Source organism: Malaya genurostris, chromosome 3, assembly GCF_030247185.1.
Source record: "Malaya genurostris strain Urasoe2022 chromosome 3, Malgen_1.1, whole genome shotgun sequence".
Classification (NCBI taxonomy): Eukaryota; Metazoa; Arthropoda; class Insecta; order Diptera; family Culicidae; genus Malaya; species Malaya genurostris.
The window spans coordinates 239034857-239060977 of NC_080572.1; the positions used below are offsets into that span (position 1 = coordinate 239034857).

Sequence of the window (26121 nt, forward strand, 5' to 3'; positions counted from 1 at the left end):
AACAGTAGTTATTTTGTTCTTGTAATTCTTTTAAAAAATGGTTGTTTTTGCGCCGGTATGAGAATGACAAATAAGGATCAACTAAAGACATCATATTAACAAGATATCCAGCTCTCACATTTCCCGAACAAATCATTGGCAACATCCTTTTTTGCGTGCATGGTGCCCTCAGGCGAGTCCGCATCGAATCTCGTACATAGAAGTAGGGGAGAGAAATGTCAAATTCGTGCGCGCCAAAATAACAGCACTGCGCACCCATATAATTGACATGATATGTTGAATGTGATGCCGTGCGATGGCGTTGCTGAACTGAAAATTGATTTCCCTTCAAGCGGCTAATTAAATTGATGGTATTGACAATACTTTGAATTGACAATAATATTGTCACGTGTAAGGGCCGCTAATCTTGCAGCTGCTGAATTCGCTCTCGTGATAATGTGGCAGGTTTGCACAGGGTCTCACAACAACAGGTTTCGGAATGCCAAACGAACGAAGCGTTTTTGGGACAAGTCCATTCATCATATCCATTTTAATTCGTATATCCAATGGACATGACTAGAAATAAATAGATTATAAAAAAGTATTTGTTTCATTAATAAATATATCATTGACAAAAATGTGAACGTGGTAGGAATCATCTTAAATTCAAAATTTCCGGTTACTTCAAGACAGTCAAAACATTTTTTTACAGTTGGTTCGTGAAATGTTTGATAAAAACCGAATTCCGAATTTAATTTTGAACAAAGTGTTGAAGAATTATCCCTCTATATCATAATGCAAACTCATTGAATATATTTATAATCATTACGTCTGAAAGTCATCTTATAACATTCAAAGATCATTTCGTCTGAGTGTACACGCTTAGAAAAAAATCGCAGAATTCGGTAAACTCTTTTACCGAGTTTTCAGTAGCTGAACGTTTGGTAATTGAATTTCTCCCAAACTTAGAATTAACTGTTCTAGCCTAACTGTAGTTTCGGATTATAGCGTACGTGAAACACACTTTTTGAAAATCGAAAACAGAAAAAAACACCTGCCTCTGTTTATTGATGTTTTTATGCAATTTGGTTTGACTTTTCGAACTTTATAAAGTGAAGATGGAAACATTCATAGAAGCGTTATATAACAGAATTGGTAATAACGGTTATTTCTATTGAAACTTGAAATTACCGGTTTTCCGTGCGAGAAACTCAATTTCAATTGATTGAATAAAATATTTCATGTTACCCTTCTAGCCAATGCGATCAACAAAGATAATATACCTCACTATACCACATTTTATTACGAAGCAGACATTTTTATGGCATCTAGGTAAATCCAAATCAATCTCAATATTATCACAATAAACTGCACGTTTGAATAAATCGTATATTTTGGTTGTATTTCGTGTTTAAAAGAAAAAACAATTGATGCAGTTAAAACCATAATGACTCAAATCTAGGGTAACGTAACGTGTAAAATATTTAATAAAACAAACTTAAGGACTCCTAATCAAATAACCGTAATAAATATGTTCGCAAATCATATTTTATACCAAGTCATTTTTAGATATCACACATTAAGTGATCAGTTAAATTTTAGGTTTAATTATTAATTTCACTACCACACGAAACCTAAACACAGTCAAACCAAATGTAATCAAACAATTAATACTAAATGAGCAATATTTCCGTGCTTTTACTTCAGTCTGACTAGCCTTGGAACGGAGCCACCAAACCGCTTCCGATTGCGAGAGCTTTCTTGCTGATCTTCTGATTAATGAATCGAGAGTACAACGATCCCCCTGGATTGCGCCTCGTTGGCCCTCGGGGAATGTGATAAGTGTTCTGCAACGGACAAGTTTCATAGTAGTACACAACTTTCATGCAATACAAAATCAACAATAATTACCTTATTTTCATGTGGAAACAAGGTGGTGATGCATCGAGAATAATTATCTAACTGCTGTGCAGTGATCTTCGTGTCGTACTCCATGTGGTAATCGATTACAATTGCCGTCAGTTGACCCTGAAATGTCTTTTCTAAGCTTCCTAACTCCCCGGAATGTAGTATAAACCGGCCAACGCTACAACTTGACAGAATATCCTTCAAGATCTCCGGCGTCATTGGCCAGGGAAACGTTCTAAACGCAATTCGAGGTACCGATTTTGGTTTGTACCCCTCACTGGTGGGCGTGTTTATAATTGGATCACTAATATTATTGCAGTTGTTCAGATCTCGCATCGAACGAAAGGGGGTCACCTCCTGTTCAGCAGATCTCTTGCGGTAGGATCCCATCCTAAGACTTTTCATTGGCATACCGATATCTATTCGCCATGATATAAGTGCTTCTCTGAAATTAATTTTTGGACCTAGCGGTTGTGTTTCGAATAGGGCATCGACGTCTTCAAAACGCATCTTTTTCAAGCATTCGATATCAATTTGTTGGGCTGAAATAATTCGCTATAGTCATCCAAGCAAAAATTCAACACATTCATTACCTTCCAGCAAAGTCAAGGTGTCCTCGCAAAGTCCTAACCGAGTTAGGCACAGTGTTCGCAAATCCAATTCCTGCTGCAGGTTGACTATCCCATTGAGAAGATCTGTGTCCTCTAACGAATAGAACGGTTCACTTTTTATGATAAGATGATCCAACTTCTCGACCATGACAGAGCTAATCCAGTTTGCTCTTCCCGGCGACAACTTTGAATGGCACGGCACATATAAATTTCATATAAACACAACTGGCACCAGGGTTACCATATTCCCAGATTTATCTGTAAAACCACAGATTTTTTATTCTCATTCATTCATTCGTTATTTGGAAACTTCATAGATTTCTACAAATTTTCATGATATTTTCGTAAAACTGATTTTTAAGATATTTCGCTAAGAATTTCATGTACTTTATGAATCACAGATGCTAAACAGATTTTTTATTTGGAGACACAGATTTTGATTTGGCAGCTCTGACTGGCACAATCGAGAAAGGTATGCTCATTTATAACCCGGGCATGCGCTGCGGTGTGTTAAATAGCAAGCAAATTATGACGTCATATATTTTCGCTAAAAATTTGAAACATTGTAAATGCCGTAAATAAAAATCAATAATCAATCATGTATTAGTATTGACAATAGTAAAAGTATGGATATGATAGTTAACAACAATGTATTTGAAAGTAAATTGTTTAAACAAAATCATTTCAGCTATTTTTCAAAGAAGGGCGAATCTTCCAAAAGTAAGCAAATCGAGTTTCTATTTCCTACGAATAAATGCATAAAAATCCTTCAATTTTTCGTAAAAATTCGGATGATATAAGAATCTCAATCTCAATAATATAAAATACACGATAATTATAGTCATTTATAAAGATTACTAAAGTAATGACAAGGCGATACTTTAATTTCTAGAAAGGAAGGGCGCGCAATTTCACGAAAAATACGCGAGGGCGTAGGTTCATTATTCACACAGGGAGAATAGAAGTAAACAAATGGAAGGAGGATGAAACTCTTTTTATGTCAATTTATTCAGTAGATATAGTAGAAAAGTGGAAAAAATTGTATACCTTCTAAAGATAAACCAAGTTCATCGACTTATCAAAAGTTGATCTGAGAATATGTGATAATTTCTAAATAGTAATTGAAAGCAAAGTAGAAATATTCATCGATGATTTTCTTCATTTACTGTCAATGCTAGTTTCACCCTCTTTTGTAAAACGGGTACGGGTGCCGATCTTTTTTCATTTTCAACGGATACGGGTCGGATTCGGATTAAAAAATTTGGTCGGGTTTATTGTTTTTTGGGTTCGGGTTTGAAAAAATGCTTTCCCGACCATCTCTACTTATTACGGAGCTGTTATTTAAAATTTATTCAAAATTTTTAGAAGCAATCGAATGTTTGTGGTCTTAGCTTGAGAAATAAGTGAAAAATTGAGCATCAAATTGAAAATCGATCTAGTTATTACTTATTAGCGACTGAAAAAGTAAACAAAGAGAACTGTCACTTGGGGGGGATTTCAAGGGAGGGTTCAAGAGAGAGTTCAAGGGGGGAGGAGCAAAAGAAGGAAGGAGGTTCAAGGGTGTGGGGATTCAAGGAAGGGAGGGGTTCAAAAGGTAGAGAAGGTGCAAAAATTTAAAAGGAAAGTCAAGCTATTTGCAATTTTATATAAAAAGTACTATATTGTTCATGGAACTTACTGTTGAAAAATCTTCCATGGGGGGAGAGGGGGGTTAAAACCTTCAAACCCTCCCCCCCCCCTCCCCCTTACGCACGGGCCTTGCTGTTAGACCCGCTGGTTGTGGGAGATCGACATGTTCGTTTTTTATTTTACTAGATTATTTTTTGAAATTCGTTTTTTGACGAGAATGTTCTATTTATTTAATTCAAATTGGAAGGAAGACTTTGTTTCAAAATTTTAATTTATTGTCGCGTGATCCTTTTGAATTCTCAGCCAATATGTTTCTGAATGTTTTAAGTAAATCCGCACACTTGGAAAATTTCGAAGAATTCGGGTATATTTTACCGATTTTTCAATAGCTGAACGTTCGGTAATTGAATTGATTACTGATCGTTCGGAAATAAAGATTTTTTGAACTGTCAAACAACTATTGAACAGTTCTGTAAACCAAATGCAATCATCTAACGATTGGTTCGGTAATTATTTGGTTTTGTTTTTATTTTTGGATAAAATTCTCAATGAATTTTCGGATTTAAAAAAAACAACACAAATTTTCAACGTACGATTGTATTTTCCGGATTTGGATATTTTTCACACAAACGAGTTAAGCAAGTTAGAACCAGTTACTACGGTTTTATTGTCCTACATATCCATGGAAAAAGAAAAACAAATGTTTGTCTGTAGAAGCTGGTAAAAATTGAAAAAAAAAATTGCGACTGAATGTCCCGGTTGATCGGAATTATGAGCGCCTTCCAGAATACCGCACAATCCGTCGAGTCCATCAGAAGTTGAACCCTTGAACGATATGTGTTGGCAGCAAGTGGACATTGTGATATGAAGTTACTTTCTGTCAGAGATGGCATTTCACCAGAGTTATACACGCTAGAGTCAGATTTTTGCCACACCGAGGATGAAAAAAACGAAGCACCGCACAAAGAGGAAAGCGCACTTCTTCTCAGTGTCGAATAGACAGCATTTGAGTGTGTGCTTGTGGTTAAAGCAGCTGGCGCGAGTGAAACACATTCTCTTCGCATGAATCGCTCACACGCGCTCTCGTCTAAATACACCCAAGTGACCACTGGCGTGTGATGGTGAGCGAACATTTCTGTGAACTTAAATTAATAGAGAGTAGATCTGGCCTTGCTATGAAAAATTTGCAAGGAAAACCGAAAATTTTACGATAAATTGTTTTATTTTGCTGATTTTGCGTGTCCACGCTTCATCTACGAAAACCATACAGCAGAGTGCTCACCGGCGTGTACACCTCTGTGAAAGTATCTGCATCCACCTCAGAGAATTTATTAGCTAATGCTCTAGCACTTTGGTGCGATTCAGTGGAAGAGGTAAAAGGAAATAAACAAACGCACTCATGATGCGTGCACACTTTACACAACAGTGGTGTATAAATGTGAAAGAGAAGAGCTCTCGTTGAAGTTGTCAGTGCGAGGGGAGAAATTTTGCTTGCTCTTCGTCACACAGAGGAGATAGACATCTCTGCTTTCTGTCTATAAGTAGTAAAAAAATCTTTGAGGAGTTATATTGTTTTGAAAACATGTACACCGGTACCTGAAAATTTTAAAAACTGTTTGACAACTAGTTTTCACGACAATCAGTATGGGGCTGTCCATAAAAGACGTCACGCCGCAAGGGGGAGGGGGGTGTTTCATAAAGCGTGACCTTTTGTGACAGGGGGGAGGGGGGGGAGGTTTTTGGAATGTGACGTCCAATATTTTCAATAAAAAAGCTTTTTCTTGTAAATTCGGAAATGAGTGATGCAGGAAATCATTTCTGTTGTGATCAGCAAAAATGCACGGAGGAGCGAGTAAATTAGCGAAATTAATAAATTTTGCCAAAAATGAGTGAAAAAGAAATAGATGCCTTCAAACGGTTTAACTTAAGTTATGCACTGACAATTTTTTTCAGTAATTTGATTTTCTAGCATTGATAATAGTATATCATAAGAATTTCTCTTATCTGATTCTGATGCAGTTTATTCAATTGTACTCCATTTGAAAAAGGGCAGGAGATCAACGATTTCAGACGTAGATCATGTCATGTCTTATCTTGATCATATGTGATTTTCCTCCACCAACATCAAAGCTTATCGAATCATCCAATGATTGAACTTACATAAATCAAGAATCATTTTAGCTCAAAATCACTACCCATTGTGTGAATAAGATCAGTACCTATATTGATCGATGTGACTTAAAATTTACTGATCAACTGATCATGAAAAGATTCTCCGGCAGTGATCTCGTTTTGATGAGGTTTTGGTCTTTATTTTCTCTGCCCTGTATGCTACATTAAGGAAATATTATTCTTTACCTAAAACAATAATATATTTGTGTACCCCTAGGAGGAATAAAACAGATGATTTAAATGTTTTATCAATTCCAACCAAATACTTTTGTTAATTTATATAATTGAGATTAATAAAATAATTCCGATGATTTTGTAGTTTTAGGGATATTTTTTAATCTAATGACAGCATGTAATAAATCGATTTTTCCCTCATATTTGTATGGTTTGTCATACACATTGAGTATGTATTGAGATGAATTTCATTTATTTTGAATTCGTGACATGTGACATAGGGGGTGGGGTGGGGGGTCTTTGCTTCTGTGACAATTTGTGACAAAGGGGGGATGGGGAGTCAAAAATCGTCGAAAAAAGCGTGACGTCTTTTATGGACAGCCCCTATTTGCAGAAGTTCGGTAATTGGAAGACGATTTTACCATACGGACAGTATGATATTTACCATATTCGGCGACAATTCTGATTTAGTGTAAGAATTGTAATAGTACACACTTAAAACCATTTCTTGAGCTCGGCATAATAAAATGCCGAAACTGATCAGCAACACCTAAATTTGCTGATTGCTCAGTAATCAATACGCATGTTTCTGAACTTCGTTAAATGCATTCACTGATATTTCGGTAAAATGCTTCACTTTGCCGAAATTTGGCATAATTGCTTGCTGACTTTATCAGTAAACAAGAGATATGCCGACATCAGCAGAGACGTTTGCCGAGATTTCGGAAAATGCACTAGCTGTTGCCGATATTCAGCACGACAGCTGTCATTTATTGCCGCGTTATATTTTCGCTTCGCATTGTGCGATTATTTTCTGATGAAATTCTCGAGTGAAAAAATGGATAATCTTCGAAGAAACGTGGAACCTCTTGCAAGTAAAAATATTGAATAAATATAGTGACATGTTTCGCTTTTTAAAAAGCGACTTTATCAGATCACATTATAAGGGAAAAACACCCAACACGGGTCTCAAAGAGTCCTCGAGACAAAACTTTGGGGGATATGCGAAAAACTAACCCAATGCATGGACAAATTCAATAGATCAAAGTAAGTTTATTTTTTGAACAATACCGTATATGCATCATCAAATATTGAAAATTTTTGTACATTTATTTTTATTTTCATATTTCCAGCTCGACTCAAGGTGGCCGCATCCGGAAACACTGCTTTTTATTATGCTACATGTTTTAAGGTAGAGGCTTTAAGCACTACTGGCGACAAATTTGTAAGCCTCCTTTAAGTGTTAATAAAATGAATTTTTGATCCTGAATGGTGTGTTTATAATGTTTAGAAATTGCAAACAAAATTAGTTGACTAGATTTTTAATTACTGATGATTCAGTAATTTGTTTTTTTCATTTTTTCGTTTTATTGGATTGCTGAATATTCAGCGAACGTTTCACTGAGCAAACAGTAAATCTTATGCTGGCGATTTCGGCAATATTTGACGTTTGTCAATTTTGAGGGTGCCGAGACGCTCAGTTATTTTATTTTTGCCGAGATGATTGCTGATTACTCGGCTGTGCGAATCTCGGCATTTTTTTGCCGAGACTCAGCTAAAAAATTTAAGTGTGTATTTACAGAATTCTGTAATGAAAACATGCGTAAAACTGGGTCCGACAAAAAATTGCATGATTGTTGTAAAATGTAAATTTTGTATCGAAACCTTGGTTATTTCTAATGATTACCGTAAGTTTTTGTTTAAACAATTACCGAACAACGTAATAAAATCTTAGTATGTGGCCTTCGTATGAGTTGTGTTATAACAAAGCAATTTGTAAAACAGTTTTTGGCAAAGTTAAGAGACGCTCGGCTCATAAATAACGAAATTCTGTTGGATTCATCAAACCCCGTCCTAGCATCTCATAGAAGGAATTTCAGATTTTACTATGTCAAATATCTTTTTCGGGCGAACGATAGAAACGATAATACATCGTTTAGCACGAATGCCAGGAGAGAGGACGATCTACTTGATGCTTCTTGGAGAACCACTTGGAGAGAAACACTTGCTGAATCGAGAAGGAATCATATGCGGCGAAAGTGCAAAGAGATTGGAGATGACTGGATTTAGGAATGAGGTTGTGAGAATCGACAGTTCGTCGTACCAAAATAGATTTTCGGATGAAATAAAGAACAAAATACTATTAAACTGTGCTTTTGTGTGCCTGCTTTATTCGATCACTCTGTCCTTCAGAAAAGCATTCCTACTAGTAGTAATCCCGAACTAAAGCTAATGCCACGTACTTATCTCAGCTTGTGTGCCAAGTTCATAATCTCTTACCACTTGCTTACCGAATCAAAGTGTAAAGTATTGGTTTGAATAAGTTAAGCGATACAGAATAGAGACTTAGGAAATTGAATTGTCCTAATAACTAAATAGGTTTTGATTTCGTTAACTTTTTTCTCAATCGAAATAGTTATTCCTGCTTCCATATTCAACGGGTATCGCTTTCAGCGAATGGAAGCCCGGACCTTCAAAGTGTAACGAAGTTTTGACTAGAACATTCACTCGATTGCATATTCCGCGACTTTCTTCAGTCCAATTGCTTGTCGTTTGTTATGTTCCAATCCGCACAAACAAATGGCAGAAGAAATCCGGAAAGCAGTTAAAAAATTGTAAACTTAACGGAAAATAAAATACAAATTGTCAACATTTATAAATATGTATAGTTTAGTTATGTTACATGACAAAAATAGATGAATTAAAAATCTAACCAGTTTGCTTGCAATTGCTCGCACAATTGAAAAACTACTAAAATTCACCAGCAATCGCTGAAAGTGATCGACATATTTGCTTGTGTGTTTCAACAACGTTGTTTACAATTAAACTTATTGAATTATTGATATTCCAAAAAATAGTTGCATCTCAAACGAGACCTCGTAAAATTTTCATATAATCTACTAAAACATAAGATGTTGCTGATAATATTTATGTATTGTGTTCACCAGTTTCAAATGGTTGTTTTGGTCAATAAAAGCGCTTTCTTTTTCTTTTCTTTTTTTGTTTCGCTCGAAAATTAATAAACTGTGCCTTTCTCACTTAACCTAGAACTAAAAGTTGACATCTCAGTACTCAGCTTCCGATAGTACGTGATGCATCAGACGTCTGAAGGATCCGCTCTGGTGGATCTTCTCGTACGATTCGCCCATCGAGTTGACGTGTTGGGTGAACTCTGGTTGGGGAGCTGGATGGTTGGCGTTTGGTTTCTGGAATTGAACGAGCTTGGAGTAGTAATTCATTCGTGAACCTGGCAGCACGGCTTACCTTTCCCGGTACTAAACGGTTCGGCTGGAAGGTTCTCTGTTGGATCGGTGTGTTGACCTCCTGGAGTCCTTCGCCAACTCCCTCCTGCAGAGCACGGTATGTTTCGCTTTTGCTCGGATCGAAAACGACGGTTTTCTTGTAGCTGTTGGTTGTTGGTGTTGTTGTTTTTTATTTTGGTTGTAGTTGTTGTTGCATGATTGTTGGTTTTGTCGCACGCAGCAGAATGTGTAATTTTGAAATTTTGGGCGGTGGTGGATTAGGACATTTTTTTCAAGATGTTCGAAAAAGAACAGATCATGATAATATGGGCAGGTTACAGTCAGTAAATGTTTGAAAACATGTGAACAGGAAAAAAAACACATTAGTTAAAATTGGCCTTGAGGTTGAGTTATCAAGAACGACGTTTAAACTTACATATAATTCAGGAATATTAGCTAGCGACAGGTCAATGGATATTCTTTACAAAGAAAATCTTCTATTTAAATTTCAGCAAATTTTTTTTCTTTTCTCTTAAAAAATTAACAACAAAAACTGTTTTTTTTAAAATAAAACAACTAAAGCCAATTGGAGAACAAATATTTTCACAAGAAAAAGGAAATAACTCAGTGTTTGCAATCGACTGTGCTAACTTTTTACCGTACATCTTCCTGAATTTATGTACAATCTCAACAATCACTCAAAATTGAAATATAGTAACACTTGAGAAAACGATTTCATCTACAAATAACGGAACATAGAAGATACCACTCATTAACTTAAATCGCAGTTGCATTAGCTATTGGTTTTATGTACGCTCAATCACACTTGTAAATTTTGAGTAAATATCAGTCCATGCTGGTAAAATTGTTAACAATTAACAGAATCGTAAATACTAATGATATGTTTTTGGTTCGGTCCAAGTAGGCACTCTCGTTGTTTGGTATGCAGTTCCATTCCGCCTCTCATTGTAAATCAGTACTGGATCAGTAATTGTTTAGTAGTAGTGGTAGTAAAGGCCATTGTGGTAGTATTTTCAGTAGGAGAAAAATATACAGGCAAAGCGTTTGATTAGTACAAGCTTCTAATGTGTTTTTTTGGTTGTGTTTTGGAATAGTATACAGGGTGGACAGTGTTGCCGAATTGATTGGTTCTAATTTCGGGGCGGTTTTTGTATGACAATGAGAAAGCCTTCATGGTTAGTAGTTAGTCGTAAGGAGACGGCCCCTTCTATTGCTGTTGATAGTAATCGTCCGGCAATGGTGGAACTGGCGGTGGGCTCAGTGTTGGCTGCCTTGGCTGTTGCTGCGAAACGTATGGCGACGGTGATGAGTGACCGGAAGTGGATGAGTGAAGTGATGACGATGACGCGTACGATTGGAAGGGATATTTGTTCTTGAGTTGGTGCTCCTGGTCTTGGCGCCGTTGTTCCTCCAGAATTTTTTGTTTTTGTTTCAGGAAAGAAAGATCAATGAAAATTCTAATATTAACAGTGCAGCAATGATCGGTTCGTGACGGGACGGTGTAGATTGATGTCAGTGATAGAGGTTACTTCATGGTGGAGTATTTTGAGATTATAAATTTTTGCAATTTCAGTTTTTACAGCGACGCATCACAACAACATCGAAAGCCGTTCTATAGCCTCAACTTGTAGTAGTGTTTGGTGTGTTTATGTATGATTGTTTGTATGATCGCTCATACAAAGAATGCAGTGAATCTTATTTCAAATCATACCGGAAGTAGTCACCCTTATTCTGTATTTCGCTCGGAACGGATTCTTTCGATCCAATGTAAAAATTTGTATTCTGTATTTTGATCGAGTAATGCTTTTGTATGGAAAACTCGAACTCGATCGAGATACAAAATATCGCATTCGATCGAAACATTCTGTTTTGATCCAATTTCAGAATCGGGGTGAGCGGTTTGTTTGGGTTGCATTGGACATGTTAGCGTTATTCCTAAATACTAGAAAGCTTTTGTTTGCAAGTGCCAGCCACATCAACATCAACGAAACAATTGCCTAAATACGACAGCAAAGATCTGACAGCCTTCATATTAATACATATATATGCTAGAGAGCATTTACCCTTCGATTTTGGTGGGCAGATGGCGGTTTGTATATCCATTCGATCTGATAGTGTGTATACAAAAATTTATAAAATTGTAAGGAACGCTGATTTTAAATGTATGGGGATGAAGTAACATTTCGGCTGATAAGTCTTCGATTTGCTATTTCAAAAGACTCAGTAGTACGATATGTTACTTCGGTGGATGGACCGGAAAAGTTGCTCAAATTGCTTCAGTTAATTCCATTGGTCGGATCGCCAATTACTAATTTTTCATAACAGTGGAAATTTACGATGTAGCCTAATTGGTAAGGTTTATTGTTTATTGTAGTTTTTGGAATGTGAATTACGGTATGACAGAATTAAATACTTAAATTAAATATTAGATCCGCCATTAAATATTTGCTCACGATGGAAATATCATGCAATAGACCTCCGATATGACAGCGAAATAGCGCTGGTTCGATACCCGACCAGAAATCGAGTCGTTGCCGTGAGATTCAGACTTGCTTGGGCATTGGTTTCACTCCCATACCTTCAATACTGCATGAACTTTTGACCGTCAAATAGATTTGTTCGCGTTGAACACCCCGTAATTTGACAAATGATCCAGAAAAGGCTATTTGGAATTATTCTTCAATAACCTTCAATTTTCTATAAGATTGAGACAGGCGACGAATTCTGATTTGAGACGATCTAAGCCCAAAAAAAATCATTCACCCATGAGTCACTTCAAAGCAAATGATCGACTTATTCGTTTATTCGAAGAAACAAAAACGGGTATATCGCCATAATCATATAATTCTTCATTGCGAAGAATTTACGTTGTGCATATCTGTACGTATTCATGCAGTTCGATCGAATTTTGGTTCAGTAGTCATTTGGCTATCAGTGCGTACAGTACACAATATCCGCGGTAATCGTACCAAAATTCTGCGTTAATTTTATTAGTGGAAAAAATGAAGAAAATTCAAGTTCAAGTTTCAAAAATGGTCATATGATTCTACAGTTCTAAAGCAGAAAAAAATTGCTCAAAGGAACATAACAAATTTTATTCTCCGGTAACACTGGAATCATACATGGGAGAGAGTAGCCGAATACGGCTTCGGAAAGTAGAACAATGAAGGTTTTTTTTTCGTCTAGTAGTTTTCCATCATGGAGCATTAGCATGTCGTTCAACGTTCAACGCATCTTTATTTATAAATCGTTTTTGAAGAATCAGTCGTACGTTATAACCGTTCGTGAGTTTAAAAATACAGTTTTGATCCACCTGGAGTTATGATACCGTTTCATATAACTCGTATTTTCATTAATATTACTAATGGATTCTTCGAAAAAACATTTTTTTTAAATATTGAATAAAAAAGTTTTTTTGGGCATACATTAGCATAACCTTTTCAATTTTTAACAGTTTTGACTCAACAAAAAATCGACTCAACTGTTTCTGAGAAAATGAAGAGAGTTCCGTTTTGCCTTTCTCATATAGAAAGGTTATGCAATCACTGTGAAAACCACTTTTGAACTTTTTTTTTGTCATATACCATTCGACTCAGCTCGACTAACTGAGCAAATGTCTGTGTGTGTATGTGTGTGTATGTATGTATGTATGTGTGTATGTGACAAATAATGTCACTCGATTTTCTCAGAGATGGCTGAACCGATTTTCACAAACTCATATTCAAATGAAGGGTCTTACGGTCCCATAGATCGCTATTGAATTTTATCCTGATCCGACTTCCGGTTTCGGAATTACAAGGCAATATGTGCAAATCTATGGAAAAATGGGCTCTCAATTTTCTCGGAAATTTCTCAACCGAATTTTACAAACTAAGATGCAAATAAAACGTTTTGAAATTCCTTTAAAAGTTGATCCAGATCCAACTTTCGGCTCCGGTATTACAATTACTCCGGTATTACTCCGGTATTCACAAATCATGATTCAAATTAAAGCTCTCAGTTTCTTAGAAGTTACTGTGCAATTTCATCCATATCCGACTTCCGGTTCCGCAATTATAGGGCAATGAGTATGAAAACTTTCAAACTGTCATACAAAATGATGCAAAATCGGTTCGCATCGGTACGTGCTGGTAAGGAAGAAGAAAACGCCACCGCCAGCACCTAGCTTGCCAGAATCTTTTATTGATGTTTCCGAAAATATAGGTAATATGAGAAAGGCACTAGGTGGATTAAAACAGGTTTTGAGTTTTCCATTACTGTTTCTATAACTTCCGGAACCGGAAGCTAAGAACCGGTTTCGGTTTGTTTCACCAGCAACTATAACCAGAATCTATAAATTAAAACGGTTTTGAACCAAATTTAGAAGAATTTTTACGTTTTTTGCATTATCGCTTCATAAGACTGGTTGCAATGTTATACGCACTACTCTATACTTTCGGAACAGAGGCGAGATCTGGATAAAATGCTACATCAACTTATGAAAACATAATACTTTTCATTTAAATGTGATGACTAGCTGTTTGTAAGAAATTGGAGTAATTTTTGGTTTGGAGCACACGAGCCTTTTTCGGTACTTCCGGAACCAGGAACGATGATCCGGTATACCAAAAATCAACATATTTGGTCATCAATTAACCATACCTGCCTACTTATACGGCTGTTCGAATGTATTTGGCACGATTTTTCCATATTAAGTATAAAATCATGGCCCTCAAAATGAAATTTTTATACTTATCCGTCTGTAATTTCTGAAGCGAAAGACGTATCCAGATAAAATTCGGTGGGATTGTATAGGGTTATAAGAAATTTCAATTGAACCTAAGCTTGTGAAAATTGGATGAGTAGCCTCTTAAAAAATCGAGTACACTTTTTTAGTTCATTTCGTACATTTTATCTAGTAACTCCGGAACCGGAAGTCGAATCCAAATGAAATTCAATAGAAGACTGTAGGATTGTAAGGTCTTTAATTCGAATCTGAGTTGAAGAAAATCGGTTGAGCGGTCTCTGAGAAAATCGAGTGCACTTTTTAATAATTTGTTTGCACATTTTGATCCATTACTCCAGAACCGAAAGTTCGATCTTGGTAAAATTCAATAGGAACCTATGGGACTAAGTGACCAATCGGTACAGCCATCTCCGAGAGTATCGAGTGCACATTTTTGTTACATACACACATATATACACTCACACACAGACATTTTGCGTACTCAACGAACTGAGTCGAATGGTATATGGCACTCGCTCTCGATTCAAAATTTTCACAGTGATTGCATAGTCTTTCTATATGCGAAATGCAAAATATTTTAAATTAATGGAGAAGGCTTCTCCACAATCTGTAACGGATTCGTCTTGGCATAATAACGATAATTTTGCTTGTTTACCGCATCGTCCAGGTGGAAGTGTGCTTCGTCGCTCATGTGCAGTGTAACCGGAGAACAAAATATGTCAGGTTCCTTTACGCAACCCTGTATAACCGTTCCTAAAATATTTAGATATGAAATTCGAACATAGAATAACAGTTGTTATAAATGAAATCTACATTTGAAAATTCTTTTTCGGTTTATTTTATAATTCTTGAAAAGCTTTCAACTTTTTTTCTGTGTGCATAATTTAGAGTGCCTTCACTCTTTTTAAAGTCATGGGCCTCTCAATTTGTAAGTAATTAATGGTTTGCCATACTGAAGATGAGTACATCCAAATCGCAAAAAAATCGATCCTGATTTTTCACCTTTCGTGGGATGGCTGTGACTTTTGGTTCCGGAGATATGATTGTATAAGTGACGTAACCGACAAAACGGCGTTGTATTTTTACGCGCTCAATTTTCTCATAGATGGCTGAACCAATAATAACAAACTTATGCTCGTTTGAAAGCTACTGTCGGGCCATTGATCAAGTTCAAAGATCAAATGACTGTGAATTTTGGTTCCGGAGATATAATGGTGTAAGTGACGTGACCGACAAAACACGTTGTTTTTTACCGCTCTAATGTATATAAGGGTGCCAGTATTTTGGGATCACCTCTAATTTCGTTAAGCGCTATTGTTCAAAAGTTTAAGCACCTCTAAAAAAGTTCCCATGCAAAATTTGAGCTAAATCGTACATAGGTAAGGGGCGCTACCCGGTGTTTAAGGTTTGGAAATGTTCGATTTTTAAAAATTACCATAGGGCGGACTACATGAGATTTCCAAAATTGATTTTTTTTATGTCAAACATCTTAGAATTGCATGAAACGTCGAGATGTAGTGTCATCTAAAAAAAATTTTTTTTTTTAAATCGACTTTCTGGGACTTTTAAGATTTTTCCGAAGTCCCAGAAAGTCGATTTTTTGAATTTTTTTTCAAAGATGACACTAAATCTCGACGTTTCATGCAGTTCTAAGACTTTTGGCATTAAAAATTCATTTTCTATTTCGGAAATTTCATGTACCTCCTTCCGATTTTTTAACATCTATGAAAATTCCACTAAGTGGACTGAGAAGGGTTTTTTAGATTAGCATCACTCTTCTCAAAGTCAAAAATCAAAATCAAAAATGAGCCCAAATTAGTGTCACAAATTATTTAAGAAAAAAAATAAAAAATATTTTTTGAGACTGTTTTGAAGAAAGAGAGAAGCATTATCACACCACTAGGTGGATGGAAAACGGTTTTTAAAGTTTTTTTAATACGCATAGTGTAACGGGTAAGTCGATGCCTTTTACGCAGCTCACCTGGGTTCGATTCCCAACCGCGCACATAGGACCAGAAAGTTTTTCTGGCCCGAAAAGGTGAATGATCTTAAAAATAAATCCTCTATAATCTAAGCAAAAAAAAGTATAGAGACACAACAAGCATCACAAATACAACATCATTGTGAGTGGACGGTTATCAAACATACGGTTTTCTAACCCAAAAGCATGCTTTGAAAGCGTGGAGAACAACAAGTACATGAGAAAAATTTGCACAAAATTCATCTTAGGACTCTCGAAAAAATGCAACATTATTTGTGTATTCGATGAGCAACAATTGAATAAATTTTGACAAAAACTAGTTTAGAGTGTAATATTTACATGTGCGAGATTTTTTGTTACAATCTGTCAAGCGGCTTCCAAACTAAAAGTGCTTCAACAAAAAATGTTTTGCGCGGTTGTGGAAAAACCAGACCAGTCTCAACAGTGAAACAGTTGAGAATCGACAATTCGACCGCATCCCCTGTAGGAAAATTGTTCAAAGAGACCCAGACTATCACGTGACGAGCTAGCAGTGGATCAAAGGTGAAGAAATGCAACTCTGTCAACGCAAGAAAGATGTGGGATTTCTTCAAGCACAATCCGCTCGTTTTGATTTGGAACAAGGCCAAAAAGGTCAATTCGTCTGTCTGGTTCATCCAACAGACTATGAACTTTTTGTCTTCAAGGTAGCGAAAGGGTCTAAGCGAACCTATGAACAGAATATTATGATCAATCAGAATCAATATCAGAAAGCTGTACCACGAGTGGTTGGTAAAGCCGAAATACATCGTAATGGTCGACGAGACCTACATCCCCGGCCTAGAGTTTTCTTCGGCAAGTCCCGTCTGGATGTTCGAGAAAAGTTTCGGAAGAAGAAGGTCGAATAATTTACCATAAAGTACTTGGATGTGGCAGGCAATCTGTGGATGCGACAACTACAGCAAGCCGTACACAACTACCTGAGCGCCTGCAGTCCTTCTTCTGATTCCACGAAAGTGACACTCAATTTTGGTCGGATCTAGCATCATGTCATTACGCGAAACCGGTAATGGAGTGGTACGAAGCCAATGTTATTGTTTTTGTACCGAAGAAGGCAAATCCGTCAAACTCACCATAATTTCGTCCAATCGGAAAATTCTGAGCTACTATTAGGGCGAAACTTCGGAAAACAGGGAAGGTCTTCAAAATGACAAGGATTTGAAAAAAGACTGCATGACGAATTGCGCAAGTGTTGCACAGAATTTGATGGAGATTGTTAGATCTACAATGTGGGATGTTGCCTTAGACGAGATGGTCGAATAAACTAACCTTGTAAAAACATAGCTTTATTCCCTGAGATGTTCAGAAATATCCGACTTAGAATGAATTTTGTCTGTTGCATTTTTTGCGAGTCCTCTGTCTTTATGTCGCATCATGGCAAAGGAAAATCATTCGGAATCGCAATTGCGTCAGTAGATAGCGAAATTAACGCTTCTGGGACCAGAATCTGGCTGAAAGTGGAACAACAACTGTAAATTCAAATTCCAGCGGAATTCAGTGTTCAGGCTGAACCCTTTGAGATGTGGTCAAAAAGTTGTATTTTTTCCGTGTATCGGTCAAGTTAATAAACATCAAAGTAAAAAACTAGAGGGTTAGGGTCATTTCGCCGAACACCGTTTCGACGAAAAAGTTTTTTCGTCAAAATGATTATTTCACCGAAAGAGTTATTTCGCTGGAAGGGTCATTTCGTCGAATGTCATTTCACCGAAAGGGTCATTTCACTGAATGCCATTTCGCTGAATCGTACAACCGTCTTAATATGGAAATTTAAAATGAAGACAAATGATAGATGATAGTGTTGACGCCCATTTTTTTTTACCTAGAATCGTGCTTCTGAAATATCTCATATTTAAAATACCAGATAAGTCCATTTCCCACTGTATAATCCATAAAGACTACTCTTTTGATTGAACTTTTCAGATTGATTCTCGGAACGAAATTTCCTAGGAAAACTCGTTGACTTTATTAGCTACTAAACATCGAAACATTTGTTTTGGAGTATTTACTAGGGAAATCTTTGCTATATTTTTCGTTAATTGAGTGCAACAGAAAAATAAAAATATCTAAAGAAACCTAGCTTTGAGTAGACCGGAGTTTTATATGTGAAGGGGCCGCTGCTTCCGATGGTGGTTCGGCGGCCAACTTGGCTTCGGTTATATGACTGCGTCACATCAAATGTCTAGGAGACATAAAAACATATGCACATTTTTGATAAATAACCCAAATTTGAGTTAGTATTTAGTTCTTTGTTTTCTAGTTTTTATCCCTTTCGGCGAAATGACCATTTCGGAGAAATGATCCTTTCGGCGGAACGACTTTCGGTAAAACGACTCACTTGGCGAAACGACTTTCGGTGAAATGACTCGCTACCGTATTTGTGTGTGTTTAAAAAGTGAAGAAAGTGGTAGGATAAACATCGGTGAAGGTAATAAACACCAAGGTAAAAGAAAACGACAAATTACTGACAAAACTTGACTGTGTGGTAAAGGATGATAAAACAAATGTTAAAGCAAAATTCAAGCAGCTTCCTGGTCTTGATTGTTGTACTGCATTCAAACATGGCAAGATCGACGGTCATTTTGAGGCTATAGATATCGAGGCTCTCTAAAAAGTGCATGGTATGGCAGGCTATTTGAAGTTGTAACTTGAAGAGTAAAATCTTCAAGACTACAGGTGTGATTAACCAACAAGTTTACGGCAACGAGTGTCTGCAAAGAAACAGCCCTTACCTTAAACCTGCCTGTCGTGTACACTAACTTAAGATATAAATCATTGACAAATGTAGATGCCGAAATATTTTTTCTCACCCAATTGAAAAATAAACAAGTTTCGTTTTAGGTATGGTGTTCCATTTGCTATGTCGGAGATTCAAAGCGGCGAAAGTTTTTTTTTCAACAATATCAGTCATGCACTAGAATACCGATTATCTAACTGAAGCAAATTGGTCAACTTTTCCGAAGGTTCGGTTTATTATTTGTTCGAGCGGGCATTCTTCGCTCCACGAACGGCAACACTTACGGTACGGCGCCTTGGTTCGGTTGTGGGGTGGCCTGTCTGAGGGTGTTCTCAATGTTGCTATCCGAGTACAGTCCGATCGGTGAATTGAATTGCTTATGTACAACCTGTGAGCAAACAGAGGGTTGAGTTTAATTTCTGCTAAAATAAAAATGGCTTCAGAAAATCGAAAATCACGTTTCTCACGAAGAAAAAATAAACATTCTGGAAGCGAAGGTAAACTAGAAAATAGATAACAATATCTGAAAAGTAAGAGTAAATAATAGAACACGAACATGGTCATATAAACGGCGCAAATAAACAAACACGGTTCTAATTAACAAAGAAAAAAAAAACGGTTAGAGACAAACAGAAACGGGGAAAAACAGTGTTTAGAAACGGAAGCAAAGGTGGGAGGCCCAATCGAAAGGAACTTTCCACACACACACGTAGTAGCTCGGTGGGTCAGTTCGAAATGATGAGTTTAGATATTTCGGAACTGTTGATAGCAGTAATAATGGCAGAGGAATAAGATTTGATTTTGTTTCGCAAAAGGACAAAGCTGCGAGGAAAGTTCACAAAATTCAAAAACTAAACCACAAGACTTTCGGGAAGAAACAACAAAACAAAAAAACCTTTGGACCGCTGGGTGGCTCTTCTCCGATAACTCGCTGAATCATTGTTTCGGCAACCTAAAAAAGTTGAAATACGTGTGGGATAGTTGTTCGTAGGGATAGGGTAAATTTTCAGAAAACAAAAAAAAACATTGGATAAAAAAGAGGAGCATTAGTTTCTACTGGTTCGACCGGGTGGGTGGAGTTGATTCGGTTTGGTGGGGGGTTCCGGCTATCGGTATTTCGGTGGGAGTTGGGTGTTTTTCTAATTTCAATTTGGACTGCGAGATTACCTTCTGTTTCATCAGTGTGTCAGTGAAGTCATGTAGTGGTGGTGCACGCATTGCTGGGTTTGGATGATGTCTGAGGTAGGATTCTGTTGGTAGAGCATCCTTTTTCGGTACCTTGGCCCCGGGTAGGACTAGTGGAGTCGTGCGGTATGGCTGGAATGGGATTAAGTAGAAAAAAAAAACACAAAACACAAAAAAAAAGATTTAGTTCACTCATTCGTTTCCCACTGGAGATCGTCACACTGGAGGTTGTGATTTTGGTGACAAGTTTGTTCTGAATTGGAGATGGTGTGATGATGGTTATGTTCGTAGGATTCATTCTGGAATTTTTTTTCCACCCGTTGGCAGTTTGACCACGGGCTATAGACTGGGATCCCGAGAGCGGTGAGGAAAAAAACACGAAGCGCGTTTAATTTTATTTTTTGCAACAGACGGGATATTTGTTTAAAATATCGGTTGCGTTATGTATTTTTCGTCTGTTTCAAAAATAGATTGCTCGAAAACGACGAGAATTCTTGTTGAGCTCAGTGAGTGTATGGATTGATTCGGCGCTTTACTGATACGTAACAGGGGTTTCAATACTACTTTCAATTACTAACAATATTTTTCTCCAAAATCAACATTTATTTTGCATTGCAATTCTCGTATGCAGCGTAGGTATTATAAAATGTTGTTTGAATAAAGGGACTACAATTTGTTACGCAACCATCAATCAGAAGACTATTAAAATAGGCCCTTGTTTCGTCATCGTGATCAAATTTAGACATCAAAATTTAATTTTAAATACCACCTCCACGAAACTCAGCCCACCTCTCGGAAAATAACTGAATAAAAACTAAACATTTCTTCCCGTCCCGAAGGTCACACGCGTATCCACGGGAGCGCACTAGACGATTCTAGAAATAAACCACAATAGGTACGTTGATGTAAAAATATGTTAACGGGGATCAGGCAAGTGTCGAGAAAGATCTCACAGTCACAGTTTGTGTTACCCTTGGTGTGGGGAACGTGAAGAAAACATGTGTGTCAATAAACTGACAATTTTAGTAGTATAAACTAGTGTTGCGAGATAGAAACCACTAACCCACTGATATCAATTGTGGTCACCTTGAAGCGTTTAACGATTTGAATCAACCGAGGTATTTGAATGTTGCCTGCCTGCGTGAAAATCTCGTGAACGTATTTTGCCTGAGTTGATTTTGCTCTCGATTCAAGACGGACGAAAAAATAAACAATTTCTCGATTCCGGATTCACGCCAATTGATTGCAATCGAAACCAACTCCATTGCATGAGGAGAAGGGCGTCGTCGATTGATTAGTGCGAGAATTCATTGTTTATGCGTTCAATTTTGAATTTGTAAACAGTTGCTCTGCTGTGCCTACAGTCAACATGAATTCCAACCTGCTTCTGCGGATTGTGTTTATTTCCGGAATTGCGTTTTCATGAAATATAGTTATTTGAATAACCAAAATCCTAGAAAAAAAAAACTGCAAAATTATGTTGACGGTGTTCGGAAGATTTCGCGATTTACTGACACTGAAGTTTTTGTACAATTCCAAAACTACATAAAATTGACGTTAAAATCGGGGCAAAACAAATGACAATAATAGTAATAATAACACATAAAATTGTAATTGACGACCGGAAAGAGAGTGTGCGCGAGCATGCCATAGTTGGGCAAAATTCTACAGATGAGAAAGACATCTTGCCACAGGATCCCGCGCATACTTATTAAGGATTAAAAAGGTGAACGCAAGCGCGCTTTGAATACATGTTTGGCTGAATCCATTGTTATTTATTTCTGGGATTGTCATGGTATATCTTCGGAGGACTACCTCAAAACAGGAGAATGTAAGAATTAGCGTGCATCAATAGAGCGATTTGGGGACGTATTTGCTGTGGAATGGTCTTTCAAAATGTCATACGGAATTATAACTAATTTCATTTGAAACTAAGTTTGTGAAAACAGGCTAAAAAATATATGAGAAATCAGTGTAAACAATGGTCAAAGTAATGGTTTTCTGAATAGTTTTAAGGTATTTATTTCTACATCGTCACATGGTTGATGGTTTTAACAATCATCACTTTGAAATACCTGAACCGCCAGCTGAAGCCAAAAATTTGATAGCAATCTATGGGACTATAAAATATGAGGAAGGAAAAAACAATCGCTATTCGTCATCTAACACTCGATGTGGATAGACGAATAACCTACTACGACTAATTTCGATTTTGTTTTATTTTTTATTCGCAGTTGTCTACCTACCCAAGCTATGGGTAAAAACCGCCATAGATCCGAGAAGGATCCAAAGGATGCTAAGCGTCTGAAGCCAAGTGATGTACAGGTAAACGACCGTTTGCTGAGTAAAAACCAATATGCTGATCTGCCAGTAGATGTCGAAGAGGAACTGCAGAAGAAGGAAAAAATGCCGCCTTTCTACCTGAAGGGCTTCCCACCAACTCTACGCTCGGATTTCAACACACTGATCAGCAAAGGACTACAGGCACTAATCCGTTTATGTACTGAAGGCTACAAAATAACTGTTCCGGCTTTGAACCACTACAAAGGAGTGGAATGCTATCTGAAGCAGACAAAAGCGGAATACTTCACACACGATATTGCCGCCAACAAACCTATGAAGGTTGTACTTCGAGGACTACCCGACATGATGGAAGCCGAACTAAAGCAGGCACTGTCGGAGGCTGGACTAAAGCCTTTGATGGTATTTAAAATGAAGCGCCATAATACGGACAAAAAGTTTAGAGATCAACTGTACCTGATTCATCTGGAGAAGGGCTCCATCACCATGAGTCAACTGAAAACGATTAAATCGTTATTTCACATAATCATCGAATGGCAAAAGTATAAACCGGTACATCGGGATGTCACACAGTGCACGAACTGTTTGAACTACGGCCATGGAGCGAGGAATTGCCACATGAAAAGTCGGTGCGGGAAATGTGCCGAACCACACAATACCAACGATTGCCTACTAGATGATATCGCTGTAAAATGTGTGAACTGTGATGGCGACCATCCATCTACTAGCAAATCGTGTCCCAAACGTGCTGAGTTCACAAAAATTCGACAACAGGCGTCCCGCAAACAATCAACGCGCAAGAATGTTCCACAGAAGGATGAAGTTAATTTCCCACGGCTCCCACCGAAGAGGGATATTCCGAATTTGCCGCCACTTCCTCGCAGCAATCCAAAGACTTCAGTCGCTGGATCTCAAAAAGAATCTTCCTCAAGAATCCCTCCTGGATGGGGCAATAATCAACCACAAGCAAAGGATGACTCTGGTGATTTATTCTCTGCTGAACAACTGATCGTCATTTTTGAAACAATGACAACAAAACTACGAAACTGCAGAACGCGGTTAGAGCAAATCAACGCCTTAGGCAAATTCATCATCGAATATGCAATATAATCAGTTGGTTATAGTAAATTGGAATGCTTGCTCACTCAGGAGCAAAACTGCTGAATTGTCCGACTTTCTTCAAGAGAAGAATGCCGATATTGCTATTTTAACTGAAACTCATCTTAAACCTGAAATTTCTATTTTTATTTCCAATTACAGGATTCACAGGCTCGACAGGGCAACTACCAGAGGAGGGGGAGTTGCCATTGCCATTAAACGATCCATTCAGCACAGGGTTCTGTCAGCCTTTAAATTGCAACTCATAGAAGCCATCGGAATTGAGATTACAACGACGATGGGACCCATCATCGTCATTGCAGCGTACTGCCCCAAACAAACCAATCTTCGAGATGGTACGTGTGCATCATTGAAGCGAGATCTGGCTATGCTCACTCGACGACAAAACAAATTCATCATTGCTGGGGACCTGAACGCACGGCATGAGTGTGGGGAAACAGAAGACAGAATCGAAACGGATTCGTACTTGCCGAAGATTACGAAGCTGGACAATACAACATCTTCGCTCCGGATCAACCAACGCGACTTTCCAGATCGGGAGTTCATTCCATTTTGGATATATTCATCAGCAACATCGCTATAGACAGCTCTCCGGTTGTCTTCAACGAGCTCTCTTCTGACCACTTTCCAGTAATATTGACGTTGGGATCTTCACCAGAAACAGTGCCTATTCAACCTCGGAGGAACTATTATCGCACCGATTGGGTCCAATTTCAACATATCGCCGACCAACTTATTAATATCGATTTACCACTTGATTCCCCGATGGAAATCGATGCAGCCCTATCTTCCTTCCAGCATTCAATCACAGTCGCTCGTGATAGGACGGTTCCAGTACAACATATGCCGAGTTCCTCTCTTCAAATCGACAGTGTCACCAAGAAACTCATCCGACTTCGGAATATCTACCGGAGGCAGTATCAACGAACTGGCATCCTAGATAGGAAGACTACTTATAACAACTTAACTAGGATAATCCAGGAAAGGATATCTGAGCTTCGCAACAGGAACTTCCAGCAAAAGCTTCGAGAAATTCTCCCACATTCAAAGCCCTTCTGGTCCTTAACGAAGGTGCTTAAGAAAAAACCGAAGCCTATTCCTCCTCTGATGTCACCCCAGGACGCAGCTGAAGGAATACCTTTAATCACACCAGTAGAGAAGGCAAATGCGCTAGGCCAGCAGTTTGTGTGTTCTCACAATTTAGGACTCAACATTGTTAGTCCATATGAAAGAGCCGTTGCTGATAGCGTAGCTGAGGTTGACCAATCAGACAGCTTAGTTCCTGAGGAAAGTAGAGTCACTGCGAATGAGCTGATGGCTTTTGTGAAAAAATCCAAAAATATGAAGGCCCCCGGTTTCGACAACACATTCAACATTGAGCTGAAACATTTGAGTATTCGCTCATTTGTCTTCTTAGCTAAACTTTTTAACAGGTGCTGGGAGCTTGGTTACTTCCCTTCAATGTGGAAGTTAGCTAAAGTTATCCCAGTTTTGAAACCGGGGAAAGATCCTTCCTTTTCCAAGAGCTATCGGCCCATCAGCTTACTCTCTGCCCTATCCAAGCTGTTTGAAAAGTCAATACAAAGGCGAATTCTTGCTTTTGCAGATGAACAGGATATAATTCTGGAAGAACAGTTTGGGTTCCGGAAAGGAAGATCCACCATCCACCAACTCACAAGGGTTAACAACGTCATCCAGCAAAACAAATCAGTGTCCAAAACGACTGCCATGGCAATATTGGATATTGAAAAGGAATTCGATAATGTGTGGCACGATGGCCTGGTGTTTAAACTGCATCGGTATAATTTTCCCATGTATCTTATTAAAATTATCAAAAATTATCTTGCAGATAGAGCTTTCCAGGTTTCTCTGAATAATGCACTTTCAGAAAGATTTACTATTCCTGCTGGTGTACCCCAGGGAAGTATCCTAGGTCCCATTCTATACAACATTTTCACATCAGACATCCCACCTCTTCCAGGTGGTGGTGTTCTGTCACAATTTGCTGATGATACTGCCATTCTTTACAAAGGTCGTGTCATTAATGCTCTGAAAAATAAACTACAGACAGGTCTGGACGCTTTAACGGAATATTTTACAAGCTGGAAAATTGTGATCAATGCAGCAAAAACTCAGGTCATCTTGTTTCCACATTCAAGATCTCCAAAACTTGTTCCATCAGATGAATGCAGAATACGATTCGGTGATGAGGTCATTCAATGGTCCGATGAAGTTATCTATCTAGGACTCACCTTTGACAGACATCTGATATTCAGGTCACATGTTGACAAAATCGTTCA

The 26121-nt window shown here is 37.8% G+C and overlaps 2 protein-coding genes across 7 annotated transcripts in view; both read right to left on the bottom strand.

The window, feature by feature from the left end:
* Positions 1 to 1360: 1360 nt before the first annotated feature.
* Positions 1361 to 2714, bottom strand: LOC131438443 (uncharacterized). Its single transcript, XM_058608468.1, has 3 exons — positions 2481 to 2714; positions 1891 to 2429; positions 1361 to 1826 (listed from the first exon to the last, which is right to left on the bottom strand). The coding sequence occupies exons 1-3, from the start codon at positions 2644 to 2646 to the stop codon at positions 1692 to 1694; spliced, it is 840 nt and encodes a 279-aa protein (XP_058464451.1). The 5' UTR covers positions 2647 to 2714; the 3' UTR covers positions 1361 to 1691.
* Positions 2715 to 8616: 5902 nt separating this feature from the next.
* Positions 8617 to 26121, bottom strand: part of LOC131439191 (PDZ and LIM domain protein 3) — a 124547-nt gene continuing 107042 nt past the window's right edge. For 2 of the 6 annotated variants that reach the window (XM_058609920.1, XM_058609919.1), the window contains exons 4-9: positions 20384 to 20533; positions 20112 to 20168; positions 19501 to 19604; positions 11800 to 11844; positions 9738 to 9879; positions 8617 to 9679 (exon numbers count right to left, since the gene is read on the bottom strand). In XM_058609920.1, coding sequence (XP_058465903.1) covers positions 9539 to 9679; positions 9738 to 9879; positions 11800 to 11844; positions 19501 to 19604; positions 20112 to 20168; positions 20384 to 20533 — 639 coding nt within the window. In that variant the 3' untranslated portion in view covers positions 8617 to 9538. Of the gene's footprint in view, positions 9680 to 9737; positions 9880 to 10700; positions 11194 to 11799; positions 11845 to 19500; positions 19605 to 20111; positions 20169 to 20383; positions 20534 to 26121 lie in introns of those variants that run through there. The other 4 variants (XM_058609921.1, XM_058609924.1, XM_058609922.1 and 1 more) reach the window with 4 other exon arrangements.

What these genes read in the sequence shown, in the direction of transcription:
- LOC131438443 (XM_058608468.1), bottom strand. Translation starts at nt 2,646, where the DNA reads ATGGTCGAGAAGTTGGATCATCTTATCATAAAAAGTGAACCGTTCTAT. An exon ending in CACCTTGACTTTGCTGGAAG is followed by an intron (nt 2,430 to 2,480) that starts GTAATGAATGTG and finishes GAATTATTTCAG; the next exon opens with CCCAACAAATTGATATCGAA. An exon ending in TGTTTCCACATGAAAATAAG is followed by an intron (nt 1,827 to 1,890) that starts GTAATTATTGTT and finishes TGTCCGTTGCAG; the next exon opens with AACACTTATCACATTCCCCG.